At 45.1% G+C, this 27126-nt stretch overlaps 1 protein-coding gene across 2 annotated transcripts in view; it reads right to left on the bottom strand.

Moving 5' to 3' along the window:
* The window catches only part of LOC112254557 (cadherin EGF LAG seven-pass G-type receptor 2), a 79401-nt gene that overhangs the window by 12190 nt on the left and 40085 nt on the right, over positions 1 to 27126 (bottom strand). For both annotated transcript variants that reach the window (XM_024427249.2, XM_024427250.2), the window contains exons 4-15: positions 20228 to 20343; positions 19978 to 20066; positions 14730 to 14887; positions 13773 to 13936; positions 13433 to 13558; positions 3134 to 3300; positions 1459 to 1638; positions 1164 to 1277; positions 842 to 1016; positions 547 to 688; positions 333 to 453; positions 3 to 186 (exon numbers count right to left, since the gene is read on the bottom strand). In XM_024427249.2, the coding sequence (XP_024283017.1) occupies positions 3 to 186; positions 333 to 453; positions 547 to 688; positions 842 to 1016; positions 1164 to 1277; positions 1459 to 1638; positions 3134 to 3300; positions 13433 to 13558; positions 13773 to 13936; positions 14730 to 14887; positions 19978 to 20066; positions 20228 to 20343 (1736 nt within the window). The remainder of the gene's footprint in view (positions 1 to 2; positions 187 to 332; positions 454 to 546; positions 689 to 841; positions 1017 to 1163; positions 1278 to 1458; positions 1639 to 3133; positions 3301 to 13432; positions 13559 to 13772; positions 13937 to 14729; positions 14888 to 19977; positions 20067 to 20227; positions 20344 to 27126) is intronic.

Here is a 27126-nt window from a genome sequence, read left to right as displayed (position 1 = left end):
ACCTTCACAGCCATTGGGCGACACCTCAGCAAATGGGTTGTCACAGCGGTCACACTGGCGCCCAATGACCCCTGGTTTACACGGGCATTGGCCACTCTCTCTCTCACACGCTCGTGAGAAGGAGCCCACTGGGTAACACTCACACAGTAGACACGCCTCGCTGGCCTCTGGACGGTAGTGGTTATCCTGAGAAGAGGGAGTGGGATAGAGAGAGAGATGGACGGGAAGGGAACAGAAAAGGGAGGGAGGGAGGGATGAAAGTAGCCCACAGTGCAGTTTCACCCATCGCCCCTGTCCAACATCCTGACATTGAGACTCAGTAGTTAGCTGACCTTGCAGCGGCACTCCCCGTTGGTCTTGTTGCAGTCGGCATCGAAGCCCCTGTCTGTCTGACAGTCACAGGGACCACAGGTCTTATGTCCCCACCAACCCCTGGGACACGGCAGGTCAGTCCTAAGGAGGGACACATACAGTCAGAAACACGGACCACAAATACACTCTGATAGTTTTCTTTATAGTCATATGGACCAAAAGGATCCTACTCACTTTCTCTCGCAGTACTGCCCAAAGTGGTTGCTGCGACAGTCACAAGTGTAGCCACGGGAGGAGCTAGCCTTCCTGGTGCAAGCTGATTGGTGCTCACAGGGGTTTAGTGCACATATGTCTATGCAGTTATCGCCATAGTAACCTGACAGGTAAACAACACAATATAAATTCATAAGTTATGCTTGGGAGGGATCAACATAAGGCAATATGGTTGTATTATATGGTTGAAAAATTGAATTATGAGGATGAAGACAATGATGACAATGAAGAGGATGATGATGGTTGGCAGACTGACCGGTGAGGCAGGTACAGGAGTGGCTGTCCCAGTCATCACTGCAGTAGCTGTTGGAGGGGCAGGTGTTAGAGACACAGGGGTCTGGTACGCTGCAGCCCTGCTCCATGTTCACCCTCCTGGCCTGAGACATGCTGAGAGACACGGAGCTGGAGGAGGTCTCCCCCACAAGCAGACCCTGAGGAACACACACACAGCAGGCAGAACACACTCAGACAATACTGTGTGTGTGTGTGTGTGTGTGTGTGTGTGTGTGTGTGTGTGTGTGTGTGTGTGTGTGTGTGTGTAAGAGAGAGAGAGAATGAGTGATGAGAAGAGAACTGACCTGGACACAACCGCGGAAGCCGTGATGTATTTTCCCATCAGCCCCAGTGATGCCCCCGACACTCAGTGTCTTGACCTTCGCCCCCTTCAGCTTATTATCCACTTCCATACTGGCCTGGATATGTAGATCAGATCACACACATTAGATACATTCATATACACTCAGCTGACTGGCTGTCTACATACTGGCCTAAGTACATAACACATGCTAACTGCCCTGAATACATACATACAGCATTTCAATTAAATGTAATTAAAATACAGAAGCTACAGTTTGTCTTCTAACAGTGTCTCACCGTGTAGAGTCCATGTTCGAAGGAGAGCACAGCCTTGTGTCTGGGCGCGCCCCCCGGGACACCCTTCAGCTCCAGCTGTAGATGGTGCCAGTCTCCGTCGTTCACTGTCACCTCCTCTACCCGGGACAGAGTGGAGTCCTCCCCTCTCTGCAGGCCCATCACCACACTGCCCTCCCGCAGCTATAGATAGATAGAGAGAGAGAGCGAGTGAGAGAGAGTGAGAGAGTGAGAGAGAGAGAGATGGAAGGGGATGGGAAGAGAGAGGTGAGGGAATGCAGGAGAGAGAGAGAACTTCTTTAGTATACATACATCACATGCTCAGTCAGTAAGGTTTTCTTCTCCTCCTCATCAGACAATCTATGGTAATACTGTAGTAAAATATGTGCCCTGTTTTAAAATACACCAACTTTAAAATAGCTGCTGGACGGTTATTTTTCAAAAGAGGTACCTGACTAGACAAACACAACAGCTGCCATCTGAAAGGCCTGAAATGGCAGCTCTCAGATCTCAAGATAAAGCATTTGTTAGTTGGCAGGCTGTCTCAACACCATCAAATATTTAAAGTCATGCTGCTGCCTGGACAGCCAACAGGTGGAGCTTTACACCAACTAACCTACAGTCATTCAAGTTAAGTTTTAATGTCACATGCACAAGTACAGTGAAATGCCTTTCTTGCAAACTCTAAACCAACAACACAGTAATTAATCAAGCACTAAAAATAAGACAAGGTAGAACAAAAACAGAAGAAATAAGAAACAAGAACACAAGGAAAGTAAGAAGCTTACAGGGTCAGTTCCAATACCATATTTACAGGGATCCTAAAGTGATGGAGGTAGATATGTACAGGGGTAAAGTGACTAGGCATCAGGATAAACAGTAATAATAATATATATATATATATATATATATATATATATATATATATATATATATATATATATATATATATATATATATATATATATATACATATATATATATATATATATATATATATATATATATATATATATATATATATATATATATATATATATACACACACATCTAATTTGGTTTTGTATTCAAGTTCACTTATGACACCTTGCGCAGCTCATTTTATCACAACTATGGCATTTAAGTTTTTTTATTGAGGCCAGAAAGACCATCCATATGTGTGTGTGAGAGACTGTGGGTGGTTGGGAGGAGGGCGTGTGGGTGGTTGGGAGGAGGGTGTGTGGGTGGTTGGGAGGAGGGCGTGTGGGTGGTTGGGAGGAGGGCGTGTGGGTGGTTGGGAGGAGGGCGTGTGGGTGGTTGGGAGGAAGGTGTGTGTGTGGTTGGTTGGGAGGAGGGTGTGTGGGTGGTTGGGAGGAGGGCGTGTGGGTGAGACACTTTAGGGTGAGGATGTGAGGGCCGGGACAATGTGCAGTGAGCTAATTGTGTTCTCTGTACCTGTAGGGTGAGGTTGTGAGGGCCAAGACAATGTGCAGTGAGTTAATTGTGTTCTCTGTACCTGTAGGGTGAGGTTGTGAGGGCCGGGACAATGTGCAGTGAGTTAATTGTGTTCTCTGTACCTGTAGGGTGAGGTTGTGAGGGCCGGGACAATGTGCAGTGAGTTAATTGTGTTCTCTGTACCTGTAGGGTGAGGTTGTGAGGGCCAAGACAATGTGCAGTGAGTTAATTGTGTTCTCTGTACCTGTAGGGTGAGGTTGTGGTGCTGTCCGGCGGTGACGTGCAGCAGGGTGGCACTAGGCTGACGCGTGCGGAACATGAACTCCACATGCCAGGGAACAGTCACCACCGCCGCCAGGTTAGTCCACTGCAACAGGCTGTTACCCAGGAAACGCTGAGGGTTGGCCATCACTGCAACACACAACCAGAGGGAGGGTGATGAGGAATGAAGAGAAGGAGGGGGGAAAGAGAGTGAGCGAGAAGCAGGAGCGAGACAGATGGGTAGAGTGCGAGAGAATGAGGAAATTGTTGCTTTCTAACAAACAGTTGGTGACAGTGAGTCAGTACCATTCTCACAGTAATATGTTCTGTGATCAAATAAAAAACAACCCAGCTCCAATTACTGGTGGGGAAATTACTACACAGTCTATGAAGGATACAAAAAACATCTAAACATCTCATTAAAAAGAAAGGAATTACCTTGGGAGTTGCTATATGGGTATAACAGTATCTGTGGCCATTTGAAACTCAATAACCATTCAATAAACAAATACTGTACAAACACAGCTGGTAACAGGAACAAAATACCACATACCGGTAGACTTCAACATGCCTCCTACCACTATTCACTAGTACTTGTGATGAGTGTCAGTCAGATAGCACTCAGAGGTGTGTGTGTTCACATGTATGTGTATCTGACCTGCAGTCTGTGCATTCTGACAGACAGGCATTCTGTCCCTTCTTCATGTCAGAGAAAGAGAGGTACTAGTGACACCTTTAGCTGGATGTTAGACATGTTCTTTCTCTTTCATTAGACCGTGGCACTCTTCACACAGATGCAAAACGCCCCAATCACACAGACAGGCAACCTCCATCAATAATTCATGTCAAATCAAGCAGCAGTGCTAGGCCTGTCATTGACTAGAGACAGAGACAGATGAGACAACTTCAACAGGAGAAAGAGCAGGATCAAGAGAAGAACAGAGCACAAGAGGAGAGGATCAGACTGCTGGTGGAGGAGAGGTTGAGGGGGATGGAGGAGAGGGTGAGAAGGACGGAGGAGAGGTTGAGGGGGACGGCGTGTGACAGAGAACAACCCACTAGAGAGGTGGCCACCCCCACAGAGAAGCCAGCAGAACAGCCCACCTCAGCACCCGACAAAAGTCTCGACACCACAGCAGAACAGTCCACACCAGACCCTAACCATAGAGTCAACATCGCAGCAGAACAGACAAATGAAGAACCCCAAGCCCAGCGGCTCTCACCCCCTCTGAGCACCCCCCTTGTCAGCCACCCTGATAGCCCTTCTGACAACCCCCCACACCCACTGAGGACAAACACAAGACACAGATTGCACTACTTATGGACTCAAATGGGAAATATATAGAAGAAAAAAACTTTTTCCCAAACACAGTGTGTCTAAACTCTGGTGTCCAAACACCCAGCGTGCCCTCGACCTTCTGTCTGAGGACCAACTAGGCTCACCTAGCCACATAATAATACACACAGGCACAAACGATCTGAGAGCACAGCAGGAAAAGGTGGCCACAGCACTGAAGGGAGTGATTGAAAAGGCTTCTTCTACTTTCTCCAACACACAAGTGGTTATCTCCACCCTGCTACCACAAAAAGACTTCCAACCTGCCACAATACAGCGGGTAAACACAAGTATTTCTCGTGACTGTGCCTCAAAACCAAATGTTTTCCTGGCCCACCACTCCACCCTGGACTTGAACAGCCTCTATGACCAGGTCCACCTCTACAAGGCAGCAGTGCCCACCTTTGCCCGGACTCTAAAGGACATCGCTCTCAAACGTATCCCCAACACTTCACACAGGAGCAACAGATCAATAGACACCCCACCCAGACCAGCGAGACACCCTCCCAGACCTGCAGGACCCCCCCCTGGACCTACACATAGAGGACCCACGCCAAGAGGAATTACATCCAGACCACAGCACCCCCAGACACATCCACACCCCCACCCCAACCAATCAACACCCCCCACGTCAACCATGCCCACACCCCATTTAGGCCCCCTCAGATCAGACCTATGCCACTCCTGCCCACCCCATGCACCCCACCCCCGCATAGAGGGCCTCAACATGGAAGCCACACATACGCCCAGGTAGTGAGCGGGCAAACAGTCCCAACCCCCACTCTCACACTCGCCCAAGCCAATGGCATGTACCAGATGCTCAGCAGGCTCTGCTCACACTTACTGGCCTGAGGACAAACCACGACCAACAACATTGGACACTCTATGGAACAAAAAGCCTTCAATATATCATTCTGGAATATCCAAGGCCTGAGGTCATATGCCTTTGGCCTAAAGAGCAGAAACCCAGACTTCACCAAAGAAATCGGTAATACAGACATTGTCATCCTGCAAGAAATCTGGTATAGAGGAGACGGACCCACTGGTTGCCCTCTAGGTTACAGAGAGCTGGTAGTCCCATCCACCAAACTACCAGGTGTGAAACAGGGAAGGGACTCAGGGGGTATGCTAATTTGGTATAGAGCAGACTTAACTCACTCCATTAAATTAATCAAATCAGGAACATTCTACATTTGTCTAGAAATTCAAAAGGAAATTATCCTAACAGAGAAAAATGTCCTCCTGTGTGCTACCTATATCCCCCCACTAGAATCCCCATACTTTAATGAAGACAGCTTCTCCATCCTGGAGGGGGAAATCAACCATTTCCAGGCCCAGGGACATGTACTAGTCTGTGGCGACCTAAATGCCAGAACCGGACAAGAACCTGACACCCTCAGCACACAGGGGGACAAACACCTGCCTGGAGGTGACAGCATTCCCTCCCACATATGCCCCCCTAGGCACAACTATGACAACACAACCAACAAAAATGGGTCACAACTCCTGCAGCTCTGTCGCACGCTGGGTATGTACATAGTCAATGGTAGGCTTCGAGGGGACTCCTATGGTAGGTACACCTATAGCTCATCTCTTGGCAGTAGTACTGTAGACTACTTTATCACTGACCTCAACCCAGAGTCTCTCAGAGCGTTCACAGTCAGCCCACTGACACCCCTATCAGACCACTGCAAAATCACAGTCTACTTAAACAGAGCAATACTCAATCATGAGGCATCAAAGCCAAAGGAACTGAGTAACATTAAGAAATGCTAAAGATGGAAGGGATGCAGTTTGGAAACCTACCAAAAAACAATTAGGCAACAACAAATTCAATCCCTTTTAGACAATTTCCTGGGTAAAACGTTCCACTGTAATAGTGAAGGCGTAAACTTGGCAGTAGAAAATCTTAACAGTATATTTGACCTACCAGCTTCCCTATCAAATCTAAAAATCTCAAATAGAAAACCGAAAAAAATTAACAATAATGACAAATGGTTTGATGAAGAATGCAAAAATCTAAGAAAGAAATTGAGAAACCTGTCCAACCAAAAACATAGAGACCCGGAAAACCTGAGTCTACGCCTTCACTATGGTGAATCACAAAAACATGTCAGAAATCAGCTCAATGTAATTGAAGAATCCATAGACTCTAACCACTTCTGGGAAAATTGGAAAAACACTAAACAAACAACAACACAAAGAATTATCTATCCAAAATGGAGATGTATGGGTAAAAAACTTCTCCAATCTTTTTGGCTCTATAACAAAGAATAAAGAGCAAAAACATATACATGATCAAATACAGATCTTAGAATCAACTATTAAAGACTACCAGAACCCACTGGATTCTCCAATTACATTGAATGAGTTACAGGACAAAATAAAAATCCTCCAACCCAAAAAGGCCTGTGGTGTTGATGGTATCCTCAATGAAAGGATCAAATATACAGACAACAAATTCCAATTGGCTATACTAAAACTCTTTAACATCATCCTTAGCTCTGGCATCTTCCCCAATATTTGGAACCAAGGACTGATCAGCCCAATCCACAAAAGTGGAGACAAATTTGACCCCAATAACTACCGTGGAATATGCGTCAACAGTAACCTTGGGAAAATCCTCTGCATTATCATTAACAGCAGACTCGTACATTTCCTCAATGAAAACAATGTACTGAGCAAATGTCAAATTGGCTTTTTACCAAATTACCGTACAACAGACCATGTATTCACCCTGCACACCCTAATTGACAACCAAACAAACCAAAACAAAGGCAAAGTCTTCTCATGCTTTGTTGATTTCAAAAAAGCCTTCGACTCAATTTGGCATGAGGGTCTGCTATACAAACTGATGGAAAGTGGTGTTGGGGTAAAACATACGACATTATAACATCCATGTACACAAACAACAAGTGTGTGTTTAAAATTGGCAAAAAACCACACACATTTCTTCACACAGGGTCGTGGGGTGAGACAGGGATGCATCTTAAGCCCTACCCTCTTCAACATATATATCAACGAATTGGCGCGGGCACTAGAAAAGTCTGCAGCACCCGGCCTCACCCTACTAGAATCCGAAGTCAAATTACTGCTGTTTGCTGATGATCTGGTACTTCTGTCACCAACCAAGGAGGGCCTACAGCAGCACCTAGATCTTATGCACAGATTCTGTCAGACCTAACAGTAAATCTCAGTAAGACCAAAATAATGGTGTTCCAAAAAAGGTCCAGTCACCAGGAACACAAATACAAATTCCATCTAGACACTGTTGCCCTAGAGTACACAAAAAACTATACATACCTTGGCCTAAACATCAGCGCCACAGGTAACTTCCACAAAGCTGTGAACGATCTGAGAGACAAGGCAAGAAGGGCATTCTATGCCATCAAAAGGAACATAAATTTCAACATACCAATTAGGATTTGGCTAAAAATACTTGAATCAGTCATAGAGCCCATTGCCCTTTATGGTTGTGAGGTCTGGGGTCCGCTCACCAACCAAGACTTCACAAAATGGGACAAACACCAAATTGAGACTCTGCACGCAGAATTCTGCAAAAATATCCTCCGTGTACAACGTAGAACACCAAATAATGCATGCAGAGCAGAATTAGGCCGATACCCACTAATTATCAAAATCCAGAAAAGAGCCGTTAAATTCTATAACCACTTAAAAGGAAGTGATTGCCAAACCTTCCACAACAAAGCCATCACCTACAGAGAGATGAACCTGGAGAAGCCATTTGTACATTGTTAAAACACTGTATATATATAATGACATTTGTAATGTCTTTATTGTTTTGAAACTTCTGTATGTGTACTGTTTACTGTTAATTTTTATTGTTTATTTCACTTTATATATTCACTTTATATATTATCTACCTCACTTGCTTTGGCAATGTTAACACATGTTAGAAAGAGAGAGACAGAGAGAGAGAGAGAGAGAGAGAGAGAGAGAGAGAGAGAGAGAGACAGAGAGAGAGAGAGAGAGAGAGAGACAGCGACAGAGAGCGACAGAGAGAGAGACAGCGACAGAGAGAGAGAGAGAGAGAGAGAGAGTCAGACAGACAGAGAGACAGACAGAGAGACAGAGACAAACAGAGAGAGAAACTGAGACAGACAGAGACAAACAGAGAGAGAGAGAGACAAACAGAGACAGCAACAAATAGAGACAGCGAGAGACAAATAGAGACAGCGACAGAGACAAACAGAGAAACAGAGACAGACAGAGACAAACAGAAAGAGAGACAAATAGAGACAGCGACAGAGACAAACAGAGAAAGCGACAGAGACAAACAGAGACAGCGACAGAGCCAAATAGAGACAGCGACAGAGCCAAATAGAGACAGCGACAGAGACAAACAGAGAAAGAGAGAGACAAACAGAGAAAGAGAGAGACAAACAGAGAAAGAGAGAGAGAAAGAGAGAGAGACAAACAGAGACAGCGACAGAGACAAACAGAGACAGCGACAGAGACAAATAGAGACAGCGACAGAGACAAATAGAGACAGCGACAGAAAGAGACAGCGACAGAGAGAGACAGCGACAGAGACAAACAGAGAGAGACAGAGACAAATAGAGAAACAGAGACAGACAGACTAGCGACAGAGACAAACAGAGAAAGAGAGACAAATAGAGACAGCGACAGAGACAAACAGAGACAGAGACAAACAGAGAAAGAGAGAGAGACAAATAGAGACAGCGACAGAGACAGCGACAGAGACAAACAGAGACAGCGACAGAGACAGAGACAAATAGAGACAGCGACAGAGACAGCGACAGAGAGAGACAGAAAGAGAGAGACAAACAGAGACAGCGACAGAGACAAACAGAGAAAGAGAGAGAGACAGCGACAGAGATAGTCAGCGACAGAGACAAACAGAGACAGCGACAGAGACAAACAGAGAAAGAGAGAGAGACAGCGACAGAGATAGTCAGCGACAGAGACAAATAGAGACAGCGACAGAGAGAGACAGAGAAAGAGACAAACAGAGACAGCGACAGAGACAAACAGAGAAAGAGACAAACAGAGACAGCGACAGAGAGAGACAGCGACAGAGACAAATAGAGACAGCGACAGAGAGAGACAGCGACAGAGACAAATAGAGACAGCGACAGAAACAGCGACAGAGAGAGACAGAAAGAGAGAGAGACAAACAGAGACAGCGACAGAGACAAACAGAGAAAGAGAGAGAGACAAACAGAGACAGCGACAGAGATAGTCAGCGACAGAGACAAATAGAGACAGCGACAGAGAGAGACAGAGAAAGAGACAAACAGAGAAAGAGACAAACAGAGACAGCGACAGAGAGAGACAGCGACAGAGACAAATAGAGACAGCGACAGAGAGAGACAGCGACAGAGACAAATAGAGACAGTGACAAATAGAGACAGCGACAGAGACAAATAGAGACAGCGCCACAGACAAATAGAGACAGCGACAGAGAGAGACAGCGACAGACAGAGAGCGACAGACAGAGGGAGAAAAAGAGAGCGACAGAGAGAGGGAGAGAGAGAAAGAGACAAGAGAGCGACAGAGAGAGAGAGACAGCGACAGAGAGAGACAGCGACAGAGAGAGACAGCGACAGAGAGAGAGACAGACAGAGAGAGAGAGAGAGAGACAGCGACAGAGAGAGAGAGAAAGAGACAAGAGAGCGACAGAGAGAGAGACAGTGACAGAGAGAGACAGCGACAGAGAGAGAGACAGCGACAGAGAGAGAGACAGCGAGAGAAAGAGAGACAGCGACAGAGAGAGAGAAAGAGAGACAGCGACAGAGAGAGAGAGGGAGACAGACAACGACAGAGAGACAGCGACAGACAGCAACACACAGAGAGAGAGAGAGAGCGACAAACAGCAACAGAGAGAGACAAACATCGAGAGAGCAACCGAGAGAGAGACAAACAGAGAGAGCAACCGAGAGAGAGACAAACCGGGAGAGCAACCGAGAGAGAGACAGACAGAGAGAGCAACCGAGAGAGAGACAAACAGAGAGAGACAGACAGACAGACAGACAGACAGGCAGAGACCAAGGGATAGTGGTTGTGGGGCAGTCTGGCTTGACAGAGAGAGACAGAGACAAAAGGGACAGTGGTTGTGGGGCCGTCTGGCTCTGGTCTAAAACCACAAAAAAATGTGAACATTATCCATGAAAAGGTTGATATTGTCAGTTTGTCACTGCAGTGTGTTCAGTCTGAACAGGGTCCAGATGAAAGGGTAAGTATATAAAATCAAAGTTTATTAGTCACATGCTGAATACAACAGGTGTAGTAGACCTTACAGTGAAATGTTTACTTACGAGCCCCTAACCAACAATGCCGTTATAAAAATATAGAGAAGAATAAGAAATAAAAGTAACAAGTAATTAAAAAGCAGCAGTAAAATAACGAGACTATATACAGGGGGGTACCGGTTCAGAGTCAACGTGCGGGGGCATCGGTTAGTTGAGGTAGTATGTACATGTAGGTAGAGTTATTAAAGTGATAACAACAGAGAGTAGCAGCAGTGTAAAAGAGGGGGAGGGGGGGGGGCAATGCAATGAAAATAGTGTGGGTAGCCATTTGATTAGATGTTCAGGAGTCTTATGGCTTGTGGGTAGAAGCTGTTTTGAAGCCTCTTCTACGCTGAGCTGCAGTCAATTAATAGCATTCTAATATAGGTGTTCCTTTTGTCCAGGTGGGAAAGGGCAGTGTGGAGTGAAATAGAGATTCCATCATCTGCGGATCTGTTGGGGCGGTATGCAAATTGGAGTGGGTCTAGGGTTTCCGGGATAATGGTGTAGATGTGAGCCATGACCAGCCTTTCAAAGCACTTCATGGCTACACAGACGTGAGTGCTACAGGTCGGTAGTCATTTAGGCAGGTTACCTTAGTGTTCTTGGGCACAGTCTCTATGGTGGTCTGCTTAAAACATGTTGGTATTACAGACTCGGACAGGGAGTGGTTGAAAATGTCAGTGAAGACACTTGCCAGTTGGTCAGCGCATGCTCGCAGCACACGTCCTGGTAATCTGTCTGGCCCTGCGGCATTGTGAATGTTGACTTGCTTAAAGGTTTTACTCACATCGGCTGCGGAGAGCGTGATCACACAGTCTTCCGGAACAGCTGGTGCTCTCATGCATATTTCAGTGTTATTTGCCTCGAAGCGAGCATAGAAGTAGTTTGGTTCGTCTGGTAGGCTCGTGTCACTGGGCAGCTCTCGGCTGTGCTTCCCTTTGTAGTCTGTAATGTTTTGCATGCCACATCCGATGAGTGTTGGTGTAGTACGATTCAATCTTAGTCCTGTATTGATGCTTTGCCTGTTTGATGGTTCATCAGAGGGCATAGTGGGATTTCTTATAAGCTTCCGGGTTAGAGTCCCGCTCCTTGAAAGCGGCAGCTCTAGCCTTTAGCTCAGTGCGGATGTTGCCTGTAATCCATGGCTTCTGGTTAGGGTATGTACGTACGGTCACTGTGGGGATGACTCATGGGATTAACTATGAAAGTACTTTATCTCCCACACCCTTGTCCATCCAGAGTCAGTGATGGTGGGAAAGGAAGTGAGATGCTGGGGATTTGCTCCATGTTTATTAGCCGTTATGCCCTCTCTAACCCCTGATGGCCGATCCTATGACATACTGGAAGTTTAACAGTTCTATTTTGAGAGTGATCTTTGTAATGACGTTGAATATTTAATGGCCTTGGTAGAACATGTACATTCATGCTATTGACACCCACTATGTAAAACAGAGCAGTAGCTTGGTACTAGTCGGCAGGACATTATACATTCCTCTTCTCTTTCCTCTCTTCTTCAGATGTTCTTCAGCCTCTGCTCTTCCCTCCACCTCTTACCCTTTCCCCATCTCCCCTTCATCATCCAGCCTCTCCGTCTCCCTAACAGTGAGAAAGAAGTGGTCCTTTATCACTAGATTTCACTCTGAACTGAAACAGGGATGCTTTTGGGTAATTTACTATTTCTTTAGTAGTATCCCTATTGTCTTCTCCCTCCCTCCCTCCCTCCCTCCCTCCCTCCCTCCCTCCCTCCCTCCCTCCCTCCCTCCCTCCCTCCCTCCCTTTCAAACGGTCCCAGCTTGTAAATCAGCAAGTCAAACAGCTGCAGAGCATTGAGAGGAGCTGAGAAGAGAAACAGACACTAGTAATGTTGTTACATACACATGCCTCCCTAAAACTGAAAAACGGAATACCTCACCGTCCGAGGTGTTAAGTCAGAGTAACTGTTTAAACGTATAGCTGTAAAATGTAATATGCTCCCTCTCATGACAAAGTCATAAAAGCTTACGGCATATCAAATCGCAGCTGTCATACACACATATGGGACCCTCGTAAACCCTTGTGAAATGGCTGGAATAAAACAGTACTACTCAGTGTGAACATCGGGCTTACGAAACCATCATGTCAGCAAAATGAAATACGACTGGCTTTATCTGTGCCAGGAAAGAGCCAAAGCTAAAAGGATGAAGAGATTACTTCAGTTATTTAGAGCTCTGCCAATTCCCTCTATGCATCATCCTCATATCGCTTGCGCAATCTCCTGTGCATGGTGTCTATGCAAATGTTTCTGCACTACATCTACACTAGTTCACTCAAAAAAAGCATGTTTGAAAATGATAAGAAAATACAATATAGCAGGTGCTCTTAACACCACGGCACTAAGAAGCAAATGACATGGCCAGTGTCACTGTAACCACCTGGTTGTTGAGTTATGGTACAGTCCATCAACTACAAAGACCCTAGTTAAGTCTAGGTCAGGAGAGCTAAGGGACGTTGTCTGTCTGATGGGTCACTTAGTCCTAATGCACAGCCTGTAAAGTCCCTCTTGACTAAAAGGGTCTATAATGGCAGTAGGTCACAGGGCCAACAAAACTTGGTTAGCTTTGATCAAACGTTTTAACCATATGAGGAAGATTTCCACCCTTCTGCAATGCTGTTACTTCCCTGAACCTCTTACCCTTCTCACAGTTCCGGCCTCCGAATCCTAGGGGGCAGTCACAGCTAAAGGAGCCCCACAGGTTGACACAGGTCCCTCCATTCATACACGGGTTGTTGTTGCAGAAGTGTCTTTTAGCAGAGCATCCTGGGAAGGTATTGGGGATGTGAGGAACAGTTCACACCAACCACATTATGACAAGAGGTAATCAACAATTCATATACTTCAGTTACAACGTAAGGTACATCCACATGTCCAACACAACTCATACTGTGCTCAACTAAAAGAGTAGCCTTGTGTGGATGGCAACAAAACGGTATCAAAATGGTTCAGTCCAATGGTAATGTGCAAGGTTACTGACCCGGTAGGGTGCCGTTGTTAGCGATGAAGCTAGCCATGTCGATGTGGCGGTTGTCGATCCTCAGGTCCTTCATGCAGCCCACAAACTGGCGGTTCTGGATGGGGAAGTCCTCAGGCAGTTTGGGCACGCCCCCCAGGAGGAGAGGACCAGTCAGGTCCAAAGACCTCCAGCAGACAGACAAGGACACAGAAACATTTAGAAGCTGACACCACTCTGCTTCTATACCACAACACATCATAAACATTTAGCTCGGCGTCTATACCAGAACACATCATAAACATTTAGCTCGGCTTCTATACCAGAACACATCATAAACATTTAGCTCGGCGTCTATACCAGAACACATCATAAACATTTAGCTCGGCGTCTATACCAGAACACATCATAAACATTTAGCTCGGCGTCTATACCAGAACACATCATAAACATTTAGCTCGGCGTCTATACCAGAACACATCATAAACATTTAGCTCGGCGTCTATACCAGAACACATCATAAACACCAGAACACATCATAAACACCAGAACACATCATAAACACCAGAACACATCATAAACACCAGAACAGTGCTCATAAAATATTTATCACACACATTTTGCAGCTTGAGTTTTTTTTCCACGGAGGAAAACAGATCAACACCCCACAGAACCAAAATATGTTTACGATGCTTAACATTCTGGAGGTGAAGACTTTAGTTGAAAACCATTTCTGTAGATAACCCATAATGAAGGCCATGTTTAGCTCAGGAAAGCCAATTGGGATCTCTTTTTCTCTCTTGGGGTCATGATAGTACAATAGTACACTAAATCAAGAGGTTAAGTTCAGCTTGTGGCAAAATGTAAAAACAGAATTCATGGCTTCAAATGGCTAATATAGCTTTTACTCAGCTCTACTATAATCTGTTGGCAGATAACACTGCACAATTAAATACCAGTAAGCCCCTCCCATTTCCTTACTTTTTGGATCCTGATTGGCTGCCCTGGGCAGAGCAGGTGTAGTTCCTGATCACATTACCAAATCGCAGCGCCACTGAGGTGTCACAGTTGTCCACGGATACTACGACAACCTTCTGGTCAGAAGGACCCTGGGGCATGCCGGCTTGGTTTATGATTGGCTGTGAGGAGAGAGGAGGAGTTGTTGAGTTTGGCTCCAGTGTTATGGACAGAACAACTACAGCAGGTCGGGAGGAATTCACCTGACAAACTACTGTAAACAGCAGCACATGGGTGACAGGAGTTTCTAAACAGGGCAGCATTTATAAGTGCCATTATTCCAAATCAAATCAAAATTTCCTTCCCAAAAGGGAAACACTGTATGTGTTTGTGCAGAAGGTGGACATATACTGGGTAAGTAGTGCTTGGTTATCAATAGCGAGATAGACAGGAAACGCACACATTAAGCTATAATCAGCCTTCTGGGAGTGTCCATAAGAGCATTCTCTGTCACAGGTGCATCTCAATGACGGCTTGATGCTAAAAATATGCTAATACTTAAGGTTTCTTCTTCCTCAAGTTACAGAAGAGAACATTCAAGAATAGAAAAGGCAAGTAAATATGAAGAAGATGATTGTCTCAGAATATCCATCTCATTGTTTCTTGTGTGTGTCACTGTAAAGTATATTTGGTTGATCAGCACATAGACTGCATGTCTGCCTGAGGGTTGCTAATTACACATGGAGGTGTGCTACATATCTCAGCATTATGCGATCTTAACAAAAATCGGTCTTATAAGGTGTCAAAAACGCACTAATCATATTTCTATTTCAATCAAATGCAAAATATCAAGAGAAAACACTAGCATTAAAAAAAACTCTCATTGAAACATTCACCCTAGAGATAAGGATTTTCTCAAGTCAAGTGCTTCAATTAACAACGAAAAGACTTGAAACAATTGCACACATTTAAAGAAATTAAGAAGCTTTAACAATCTTAATGAAACGTTTGAATCAATTCTGAAGTAAAATTCCCGCCACCAGCTGTTATGTTCAGACCTACAGTATTCTTAAATATCACCCCAATTTACTTCATCATAATTGTTTTCAGTGCTTTAATAATTTAAAGTCAAAACAACCAGAGTTCAAGTCAGAGGCTGGGACAAGGGGCACAGACACAGTGGAGAAGCCTGGCTCAGCAGGACAGTAACGGTCTTCTTCTTCACAAAGGATCTCTTTCATTGTGTGAGGAATCAATGGAGGGAGAAACAGGAGGGGTGGGGGGGGTAACGATCCTGTCAATAAAGGTCACAAACACAAGCGTTTCACCCAGGTCACACAGAGCTCATATTGACCGCCAGCCCAGTTCGAGCTTGTGTCAGTAACGGCTATGCTAGCAGCACTGTGAGAGGGTCGCCCCCCACCAACCACCCTCTGTTGACTGACCAGGCCTGGGGCCGGACACTGAGCTGTGGACAGACCAGATAGGATTATTATCTGTGCAGTGTGGAGTACAAGAAGGATATGATGCCCTGGGTAGCCTGATTGTTGAGAAATGAGGAATGCACAAATACCTCAATTTATTCATAGCATAACCTCATGATACCATAAGCCATTTTTGCTACATATTCCTGCAGTTTCCATAATAACTGTCTGAGCCCTTTAATCAAAGGGGCTAAGAATAAAGACCAGACAAACGGAAAATAAGGTGGGTCTTACACACACAGACACTGCTGACATAACGTATCTAACCAGCTGTAATATTGTAGGTCATGACAGTAGAGTCCCATCCCATCTACCTGGAGCACCGAATACAGAGACCCTGCCACAGAACATCTCCCTGGAGCACCGTAGACAGAGACCCTGCCACAGAACATCTCCCTGGAGCACCGTAGACAGAGACCCTGCCACAGAACATCTCCCTGGAGCACCGTAGACAGAGACCCTGCCACAGAACATCTCCCTGGAGCACCGTAGACAGAGACCCTGCATCTCCCTGGACAGAACATCTCCCCTGGAGCACCAGAGACCCTGCCACAGAACATCTCCCTGAGACCCTGCCACAGAACATCCCACAGAACATCTCCCTGGAGCACCGTAGACAGAGACCCTGCCACAGAACATCTCCCTGGAGCACCGTAGACAGAGACCCTGCCTCCCTGGAGCACAGAACATCTCCCTGGAGCACCGTAGAGACCCTGCCACAGAACATCTCGCTTCTCATTTCAACCCTGTATCCCCCCCAAGAACATCTCCCTGGAGTAAGAGACCCTGCCAGAACATCTCCCTGGAGATTCTCTCCCTGGATCTGCCACAGAACATCTCCCTGCACTTCAGAACATCTCGTGCTATTAATGCAGCTGTCCCATTGAGGGGTTGTCTGTGAGAAGCTGAATACTGGTGGAGTTCATTGTGGGTTTTGTGATCACTGATGGCTGCCTGTGTGTCAGAGACGATGAAGACTTAATTACGTTGTCCCACTGCTCTGCTCAAACATGAGCCCTCGTCTTTAAACACCTCTTCGGTCTCCCATTAGGCCTTATTATCATATCTAATAACTGGCCAACAGGATTATTTGCTTTGCTGATTTGAGTCTGAAATACTTGCAAATGCATTTCATTATTCACAACACATCGGGCTACTAGAAAGATAGAATGTACCTATAAACCTCAAAACCTTCCATACACTAATTGTTGAACAAAATGTCTTTATCCTTTAGTTGACCCCTGGTGAAGCAGTGGGAAACTCATTTGTTGGGACTTTGAAACAAACACACAAACACACAAACCGGCAGTGTGAGATGGTCTGTTAGAATGGTCACACACCAAATCATCCGACACGCTCTTTTCCACAGTTCCCCTCAGTTGAGAAAGGTCTGGAACAGACTGTGGTCCAGATTCACTGGTTCTTTCACTGAACTAAACATTGGGCCTTCGCTCCCAGAAGCCCCTGGCTTGCTGAACTACACGGTTGTTGACTCTCCTGTAATGCCTCTCTGCTAATGTCTGTCAGCCGCTCTGTCTGCTACACAAAGCCTCTGCCTGTCAGAGATGATTGGAGAGTACATATTTACTCAGGAATACATTCAACACTTTTCCCCTCACAACAGGGTGACAGGGAATCCTGGGAATATGAGTTCACCATCATCCATGATGACAGGGTTAGACAAGAGGGGCATGGGAGCAAACAGTAATATGAGATCTGAGATTGATTGGAAACACCATAGCAACCAGAGTGGTGAGCCCTGAAGCGCAGTGTCCCGCTCAAAGCCCAAGTCAATTCTTCTCTCTTGCCTTTCTTTTCGCTCCTCTCCTGCCATGTTTCCTCGCTCCTCTCCCGTGCACCTTCCCCGGGGCTGCATCATTCACTACCCATGGTCCCATTGGAGGCCGAGCGAAGCACAAAGGCAGTGGTCATTGCCATTCTCCACACTCCCCCTTTCCCCTGAAAGGCACATTTCATTTCTAAAATGCCTCCCCCACCTCATCCCACCCACCCCCCGTGGACAGGGACAGGCTGGGGAGGGCGTGGGATACCTCAGAGGGGAGGAGCCATCATTCTACCTCCAAGACTCGCTGGATTTTGGGGGATTAGTTCAACTAGGCCCCTGAATGATCTCTGGACAGTTTTCTAGGAATATGTCCCTTCCATTGGTCTGGGCCTCTGCCTAAAAGGATGGTTGTTAAATGTTATTGACTTCATGCTTTGTATTGCGCAAATGATGAGTAGGAAACTAGCTGGTAAAATGTGATAGTAAACAGTTGGCATGGTGGGCACTCAACAGGAAACACTTTGTAGGTCACTGGAGATTGTCATTGTCTGTTTAATCTAAAAACGACTAGGTCAACGTTAAAACAAACTTTTACAAACCAACAAGACAACAAGTGATTCATGAGAGAATAATGTCCCCACTTTGAGGGGAACCAAAACCTTTTCTCCAATGGCCCACGAGATGTTGTGTTCCCTCATATTCTGCTGGCTGGAATCTGACAGGGCCATGTTATCATAGACCATGAATAGAATATCCACACTTGAGAGGTCGCCAAGCAACAGCTTTATGATGCAAAGTGACTTCCTGAATAGATTAAAATGTAACATCCTGTGTGTTGGTCTGGGGGGGTTTGGGGGACATCTGAAAAGGATGGGGATAACGGAGGAAGGGTAGTGGGGTGAGGGGTTATAGTTCCATGCATTCTTCACTTATTGATATGGAAATAAAACAGTTGTGAAGCTTATATCTCGTTTGTATGGAGAGTTTTTATTTTTATTTTGTATTATTCCTCCCACGCTTTTCTACGGTCTCTCTCACTTTCTCTGTCTGGCTGTCTCATCCCTCCTTTCCCCTTTCTTTCCAGCTCTCACTCCTCGCATGTCTGTCTGGCAAGCTTCCCATTCCACTGTCCCATCAACAGTAGTTCTCTGGAACGACACAGCAGCAGTTCTAACAGGAAGCAGCAAAGTAAAGCTCCACAGAGGACTCAGGGTATTCTACTCCCAGTGTGGTCCAATTAGAATCACTACCCTCATCACTCTATAGACCGTCACTGTCAGATACTTGACGAAGTACTGCTGGTCTAGTATAAATAGATATGTAATTAAAAGGACACTAAGTACAGTATACATATATATCCAGTTCTACCAGAACGTACAAGTCTTTCTACTCACAATACTATACAACATCCATAAATCAATTACCGGCAAGTCAATTGCAGGGCCAAATATGTTAAGAAAATATGTCTGGTATTTTGATGTCTCCCATTTCAAGTCTGTGGTAAGAGACAAACATAATTCAGTTTGGGCATGTACTGATGTTAGAAATGACCTGCTCTTCTGTTCTGCTCAGTCCTGCTCACTGTTTCACAATGGGGTCTGATGAAGCCAAGTCTATAGTGGGACTTTTCAGTAGCCTAGTCTGACCTTTGCACCCAAAAGAGCTCAAGTCAGTCTAGACTTAACCTAAAGTAGCAGGAGTAAAAGAAACACCTGAAACTAGATTCCCTACATACTGGTCTTGAAGGGAATTCAGCCAATCCAGTAAATGTGAAGGAGGAGTTAAGATTTTTTTTAAATTCACACATCCAAAATCATAGGCTATCTTTCCATTTCCCCTGAAAACAGGAACATCCAGTTGTTGGGGACTCAGCAGACGCTAGTCTAGACCCAAGTTATATTTCAGCCCAGACCCAGAAAATCTGTGTTTGTCTAGTGTTTAACCAGTCTATATCTTGTAGGATCACAAGGACCAGCCCATCGCAGGTTTATCTCTGACATACCTTGTTGTAGTAGTAAACTTGGACCACATGCCACTGGCCATCACTGACACCTCCAAGGATGTGGGGTGACACAGTCGTCTTGGTCTCACCTAAACAAATTAAACCGCCAGCAAAAGTTACTTACACATCATTGAATCAGGGCTTCAGTGGGTCAACACCTGTCACAAGAATCACATGTTGATATTTCAATAACAACCAAATGTAGATGTGGGGTAAATTGGCTGACGTGCACTAACAGATCGCCTCCTACCTGCAGAGAAGGTGAGCTGGATCTGCTCGTTGACGATTTCCACAGCGATGAAGTCATGCTTCTCGTTGAAGCGGCCATTGTAGAGTAACAAACCGTTTGGCTCCTTCGTGGCAAACCTGGAAGACAGAAAGAAACTGGGCTCACAAAGAGTCCATTCACAGCCAAAGACACCAAGACAGAGTAAACAATCTTTTCAGTGAAGAGAGGTCTTTGTGAGAAAAAAAAAAAAAAAGATGCATTCAAGGCAGTATATTTCCACACACAGGAGTTTGCCATACTCGTTGTACTGTGGGCATAAGGGCATACTTCTGTAAATATAACAAATCATTTCTGCAATAAATGCATTTTCAACATCCACATTGGTCAGTGAAGATCTCAGCAACATGTGTAAATGGTTCTGTATCAATATGAGGTGGAGTCTTTTCATACCCATATAGAAGCTCATCCAGTACCCTCGACACGAGGAAGACAGTGTACTGACTGACATGCCCTACTATAGCAGAGGATACGGATTTTAAACGCACCAGAAAACAACTGTTTTCCTGTCCTATTTTATTACTAGGAGGGTTTATTGATGCACTGTGCCTCGTGATTCCCCTTTGAGGAGCAGAGATGGCTAGATTTAACACCGCAGCAGTTCTCCATGGATCACTGAGCACCCAACAGGGTTAACTACCGCAGAGCACCGTGCTTTGTCTGAGACTACCTGCAGGTAGGCATGGCGCATATACCCCAAAAACTCAGAGACAGCATGACGTGGATAGTGACTACACACAGAGATGAAAAGTTGTTCTGATAAGAAGTAACAATCAAATACAATGTCAATGCTACAGCATAAAAAACACTACACTAAACTGATGCAGGAAGCATAATGCAGGTGCTTTACAGTATAATATGGAAATAGACTGGCTCAGAATGATATTGATGGTTTGCAGCAATGAGGAGATTATTTTAAACAGAGGAGGAACTCGGCAGAAATGAGGTAGTTACTGTATAACCACAGAAAAAAAACATTTGATGATGTTTTCTCAAAGAGGAGTATATAAAAACAGGCACTAAACAACCACAATTGGGTTAAATGTGGAAGACACATTTCAGTTGAATGCATTCAGAATAGGTATCCCAATCTGCATTTCCACTTTTATTTCTGAAGAGACGATGACAAGAAACCTAGTTTATAGTGCCGGAGGTCATTGTGGTGTTGTCAGTTACTGTCATGTTAACACACAGTTGGACACATTTGAACACGCCAGTGCACCCCTGCCTCTCTGGCTTCCTTCCAGAGCCGACACCACTGACACTCCCATTCGCATTGGATTCAAGGAACGACAGACACGGTCCAACCGTAGAGACCACAGGGCATAAAATGAAAGGCATCAAATCATTGGGTCACATTGAGTTCTAAAATGGTCTTCATTTGATTCACCACAAGAGGTAAAAAGATCTCAGTGGAGATCAGTAAAATCAATGTAAATGTATGACAGGGTGTTAAACGACATGACCAAAAGTATGTGGACACCTGCTCGTCGAACATCTCATTCCGAAAATCATGGGCGTTAACATGGAGTTGGTCCCCCCTTTGCTGCTATGAAAACCTTCACTCCTCTGGGAAGGCTTTCCACTAGATGTTGGAACATTGCTACAGGGACTTGCTTCCATTCAGCCACAAGAGCATTAGTGAGGTCGGGCACTGATGTTGGGCAATTAGGTGCAGTCGGCGTTCCAAATCATCCCAAAGGTGTTCGATGGGGTTGAGGTCAGGGTACTGTGCAGGCCAGTCAAGTTCTGTTCTTCCACATCAATCTCGACAAACCATTTCTGTATGGACCTTGCTTTGGGCACGGGGGCATTTTCATGCTGAAACAGGAAAGGGCGTTCCCCAAACTGTTGCCACAAAGTTAGAAGATTAGAATGTCATTGTATTCTGTAGCGTTAAGATTTCCCTTCACTGAAACTAAGGGGAGTGTTTCCCCTGCTCCAGTGTCGAATGGTGGTCGAGCTTTACACCACTCCAGCCAACGCTTGGCATGGTGATCTTAGGCTTGTGTGCGGCTGCTCAGGCATGGAAACTGCCTCTGGAAGCAATTTCAGCACAAAAACTGTTCGCTGGGAGCTCCTAGACGTTTCATGAAGCTCCCGGCGAACAGTTTTTGTGCTGAAATTGCTTCCAGAGGCAGTTTGGTAGTGGGTGTTGCAACTGAAGACACTCGGCAGTCCCATTCTGTGAGCTTGTGTGGCCTACCACTTTGCGTCTGTGCCGTTGTTGCTCCTAGATGTTACCGCTTCACAATGACAGCACTTACAGTTTACCGGGGCAGCTCTAGCTGGGCAGACATTTTACGAACTGACTTGTTGGACAGGTGGCATCCTATGACGGTGCCACGTGGCTCTTCAGTAAGGCCATTCTACTGCCAATGTTTGTCTATGGAGATTGCATGCCTGTGTGCTCAATTTTATACATGTCAAATCCACTAATTTGAAGTGGTGTCCGCATACTTTTGTATATACAGTTTATGTTATATAATCATATTGCAGTCCAGGCAAACTGCAAAGGTTGACAGAAAATTATGAAGCCAGAAAATCATTTCCCCTCATTCCTGTCCTAGGGGACCACACAGTGAACCTGTTCTGCTTGACACTTGGAACATTCTGAACACCTGTGAGAGAACTGAGAGCCCTGTCATCTGTGTGACTCGTTAGCGCTTGTAGGCAGCATCTGCCTGTTCAGATGGAGACCGTGTCAGACGGATGGAAGCCTACTGACTTCTTTTTCAAATGAGGGTGAGATTCCAGAGATCTGAAATCCAGTGTCTCAGGATGCTCTCAGAACATGCAGGGAGATATTTTGGTTGAATGTTGGGAGGATGCGGGCGTGTATCTGTGCGCATGTAATGTATGCGTTGTGTGAGTATGCAAGTGTGTGCGTGTGTGTGTGTCATTGTGGAAATGTGCATGCATTAATCCAGAGCTGGAGTGTAACCATGGGGCACAGCACTGCTGACCTGCTTACGGAGGAGAATGATCATCATGACCTCAGAGAGGGAAGAGGAGAGAAACACACCAGCTCCATCTGAATAACACTGAATATCTCAAACAGAATATCTCCTGTGTTAGATCGTATGCTAATAATAAGAGGAAAAAATGGTTATCATCAAGATATTGTAGTAGTCATCAATGAATAGGTTTTAAAGGCTTGTGAACACTGCTTCAAGATCACCCCCCCTTCACCCCCCACCCAAAGGTGGGATATTCTTGTGTCGGTAAAATGTATGATGCGAGAAATGGTGGAAACACCTTTATGGGCAAACATTCCTATCAAAGTAAACTTGGGAGTCACATATTATGTGGTCCTCCCACTACGACTCGGGAACACATGCAGTTTATTAGGCTACAGATGAAATAAGTTACGATGAACTTCACAGGGTGGTGAAAGTGCACTGTGATGAGCTTGATGCTGCTTTCAGAAAATATTGAGGGTCTTATTCTGATGACATGATGATCGATGCTTGGCTGCCGTTTAACAAAATAAAATGATGTTGCTCTTTTTGTCCATAATAATAATCTCATCATATAGTAGGCTAAACCCACACATCTGTGAGCTGTTAGCTAGAGCCCGCATGCCAAGACCAGAGTGGGCACATTCACTATATAACACAACAATGTTTAGTGAAATAAACATCAGTAGAGTTGAAAATGTGGTGGAAACACCATTTATGGGAATTTAACCGCAAAAGTTATTTTATGTGCACTACATCATTACAGTCTTTTATCCACAAGACAATTTGATGGCACACTTCTCTGGTGGGCAAATGGACAATTTTATGCAGATTTTAGAATATTCACATGAAAATCTGATGCCAATTGGATGTAAACCTTGCTATAGAAACACTTTCAACTCTCCCCTTCAACATACTTCCTGCTAACTATCTCTACTGCAGTCCCGTCTACAGGCTCCAACTCACTGGGCGGTTTCCCCATGAGAACAGCTCTTTACAACAGTAACCTGATCAAGCCAGGTTCAGGTAACAGATACGCCTGACAGACAGTCTGCTGGGTCTTAGCTGTTATATCCCCAGCTGTACACCCCACCTTCTTCACAGCTCTGGGAGCAGTCTGGGAACTACCAGCCAATGCTTTTAAGAAACAGGTCAGAGCAGTTCTCAATCCAAAAACACTGCCATCCGAGCCACTCTCAAAGCAAGGCCACCACTTCAATTAAACTCAAAGGCGTATCAATATCACCACTTGCCATTAACAGCTAGTTTTCAAGCCCTGCCAAGCACTTCTAGAGTGACAACACATTACAAAAGTAGATATCACTGTCAAATTTGGCATTTGTATCAACTGGCGGTATTTTCTTTGCTCTGATGAATACTACACCCATTGTGCTGCTTTTATTGTCACTTGGGATGAAGAATATCATTCATATCAATGTAGCATCGTCTCATTCACATGAAAGTACTTCAGTGTGATTGACTGTGTTCAGTGTTAAGTCCTCATCGGTTTTATTTCAAAGCACCACCCTCCCCTGGAACCTTCCAACAAGATACTAGGTTGTGATAATGGTCTTGAAATACAACTTGCTCTACCTGTATCAGACAAATGACACCCATTATAAACTAGTGCTTATATAAAACTGGATGGCTGTCAATTGAGAGCGAATACATGTTTCCAAAATATTTAGGCATCCCAGGATGAGGGTACCCTAGGTGTGTGATTTAATAGCAAGACAGACATGCAACAGCACACGCACAAACCCTCGGGGCAGACAATACATCTCCAGATTCACCTCGATGAGAGCAACTGAGGAGGAGAAATAGGCCACACGCTGACTCACAGCTCAAAGTCACCACTGAGTGTAATAAGATGGGACTCCTGGGTCTCAGATGAATGCCCTCAGTTAGGCAAGGAGCCAGTCCAGAAACAGTAAGTTCTCAGGCAGCTGGGCTTCTTCTCATTCACCCACATTAGAAACCTCTCCATCCATCCATCCAGTCGTGGCCAAAAGTTGAGAATGACACAAATATACATTTTCAAAGTCTGCTGCTTCAGTTTGTATGATGGCAATTTGCATATACTCCAGAATGTTATGAAGAGTGATCAGATGAATTGCAATTAATTGCAAAGTCCCTCTTTGCCATGCAAATGAACTGAATCCCCCCAAAAAACATTTCCACTGCATTTCAGCCCTGCCACAAAAGGACCAGCTGATATGTCAGTGATTCTCTCGTTAACACAGGTGTGAGTGTTGACGAGGACAAGGCTGGAGATCACTCTGTCATGCTGATTGAGTTCGAATAACATGTTGTGCTTTGCACAAAAAAGGCTTCACAGGCAAGGATATTGCTGCCAGTAAGATTGCACCTAAATCAACCATTTATCGGATCATCAAGAACTTCAAGGAGAGCGGTTCAATTGTTGTGAAGAAGGCTTCAGGGCACCCAAGAAAGTCCAGCAAGCGCCAGGACCGTCTCCTAAAGTTGATTCGGCTGCGGGATGGGGGCACCACCAGTGCAGAGCTTGCTCAGGAATGGCAGCAGGCAGGTGTGAGTGCATCTGCACGCACAGTGAGGTGAAGACTTTTGGAGGACGGCCTGGTGTCAAGAAGGGCAGCAAAGAAATCACTTCTCTCCAGGGAAAACATCAGGGACAGACTGATATTCTGCAAAAAGTACAGGGATTGGACTGCTGAGGACTGGGGTTAAGTCATTTTCTCTGATGAATCCCCTTTCCGATTGTTTGGGGCATCCGGAAAAAAGCTTGTCCGGAGAAGACAAGGTGAGCGCTACCATCAGTCCTGTGTCATGCCAACAGTAAACCATCCTGAGACCATTCATGTGTGGGGTTGCTTCTCAGCCAAGGGAGTGGGCTCACTCACAATTTTGCCTAAGAACACAGCCATGAATAAAGAATGGTACCAACACATCCTCCAAGAGCAACTTCTCTCAACCATCCAGGAACAGTTTGGTGACGAACAATGCCTTTTCCAGCATGATGGAGCACCTTGCCATAAGGCAAAAGTGATAACTAAGTGGCTCGGGGAACAAAACATCAATATTTTGGGTCCATGGCCAGGAAACTCCCCAGACCTTAATCTCATTGAGAACTTGTGGTCAATCCTCAAGAGGCGGGTGGACAAACAAAAACCCACAAATTCTGACAAACTCCAAGCATTGATTGTGCAAGAATGGGCTGCCATCAGTCAGGATGTGGTCCAGAATGTAAATTGACAGCATGCCAGGGCGGATTGTAGAGGTCTTGAAAAAGAAGGGTCAACACTGCAAATATTGACTCTTTGCATCAACTTCATGTAATTGTCAATAAAAGCCTTTGAGACTTATGAAATGCTTGTAATTATACTTCAGTATTCCATAGTAACATCTGACAAAAATATCTAAAGACACTGACGCGTACGTACGTACAGTCGTGGCCAAAAGTTGAGAATGACACAAATATTAATTTTCACAAAGTTTGCTGCTTCAGTGTCTTTAGATATTTTGTCATACACACACACGCACACACACGCACACACATACATACATTACATACATACATACTCACTCACTATGCTCGGGGAACCCAATCCCAGCTAGAAGAGATTAGACTTTTAAAGACTACAGCTATTAAATGATTCAATAACTTGTGAAACACCAGGATGCTTAGCCAATGAGAGGAGAGGAGGAATCATCATGCATCACAGGCTATAAGAGGTGTGAATGTGAGAGTATAAGGGCAGTTGTGGGATACTTGTGAGAGAGAGAGTATGTGCAGTGTAAGAGAGGAGGCATACAAAAAGAGAAAGAGGGAGAAGTAGTGGGAGAAAGAAAGAGAGAGGTGGAGTGAATCACAGTAGTATATTTAGGGATATACTTTGTATTGTGAAAGGGAATGACTGAGAT

Source organism: Oncorhynchus tshawytscha, linkage group LG07, assembly GCF_018296145.1.
Source record: "Oncorhynchus tshawytscha isolate Ot180627B linkage group LG07, Otsh_v2.0, whole genome shotgun sequence".
Lineage (NCBI taxonomy): Eukaryota > Metazoa > Chordata > Actinopteri > Salmoniformes > Salmonidae > Oncorhynchus > Oncorhynchus tshawytscha.
Note: the sequence above shows the minus strand (reverse complement) of the source record. Positions and strands in the feature narration are given on the sequence as shown.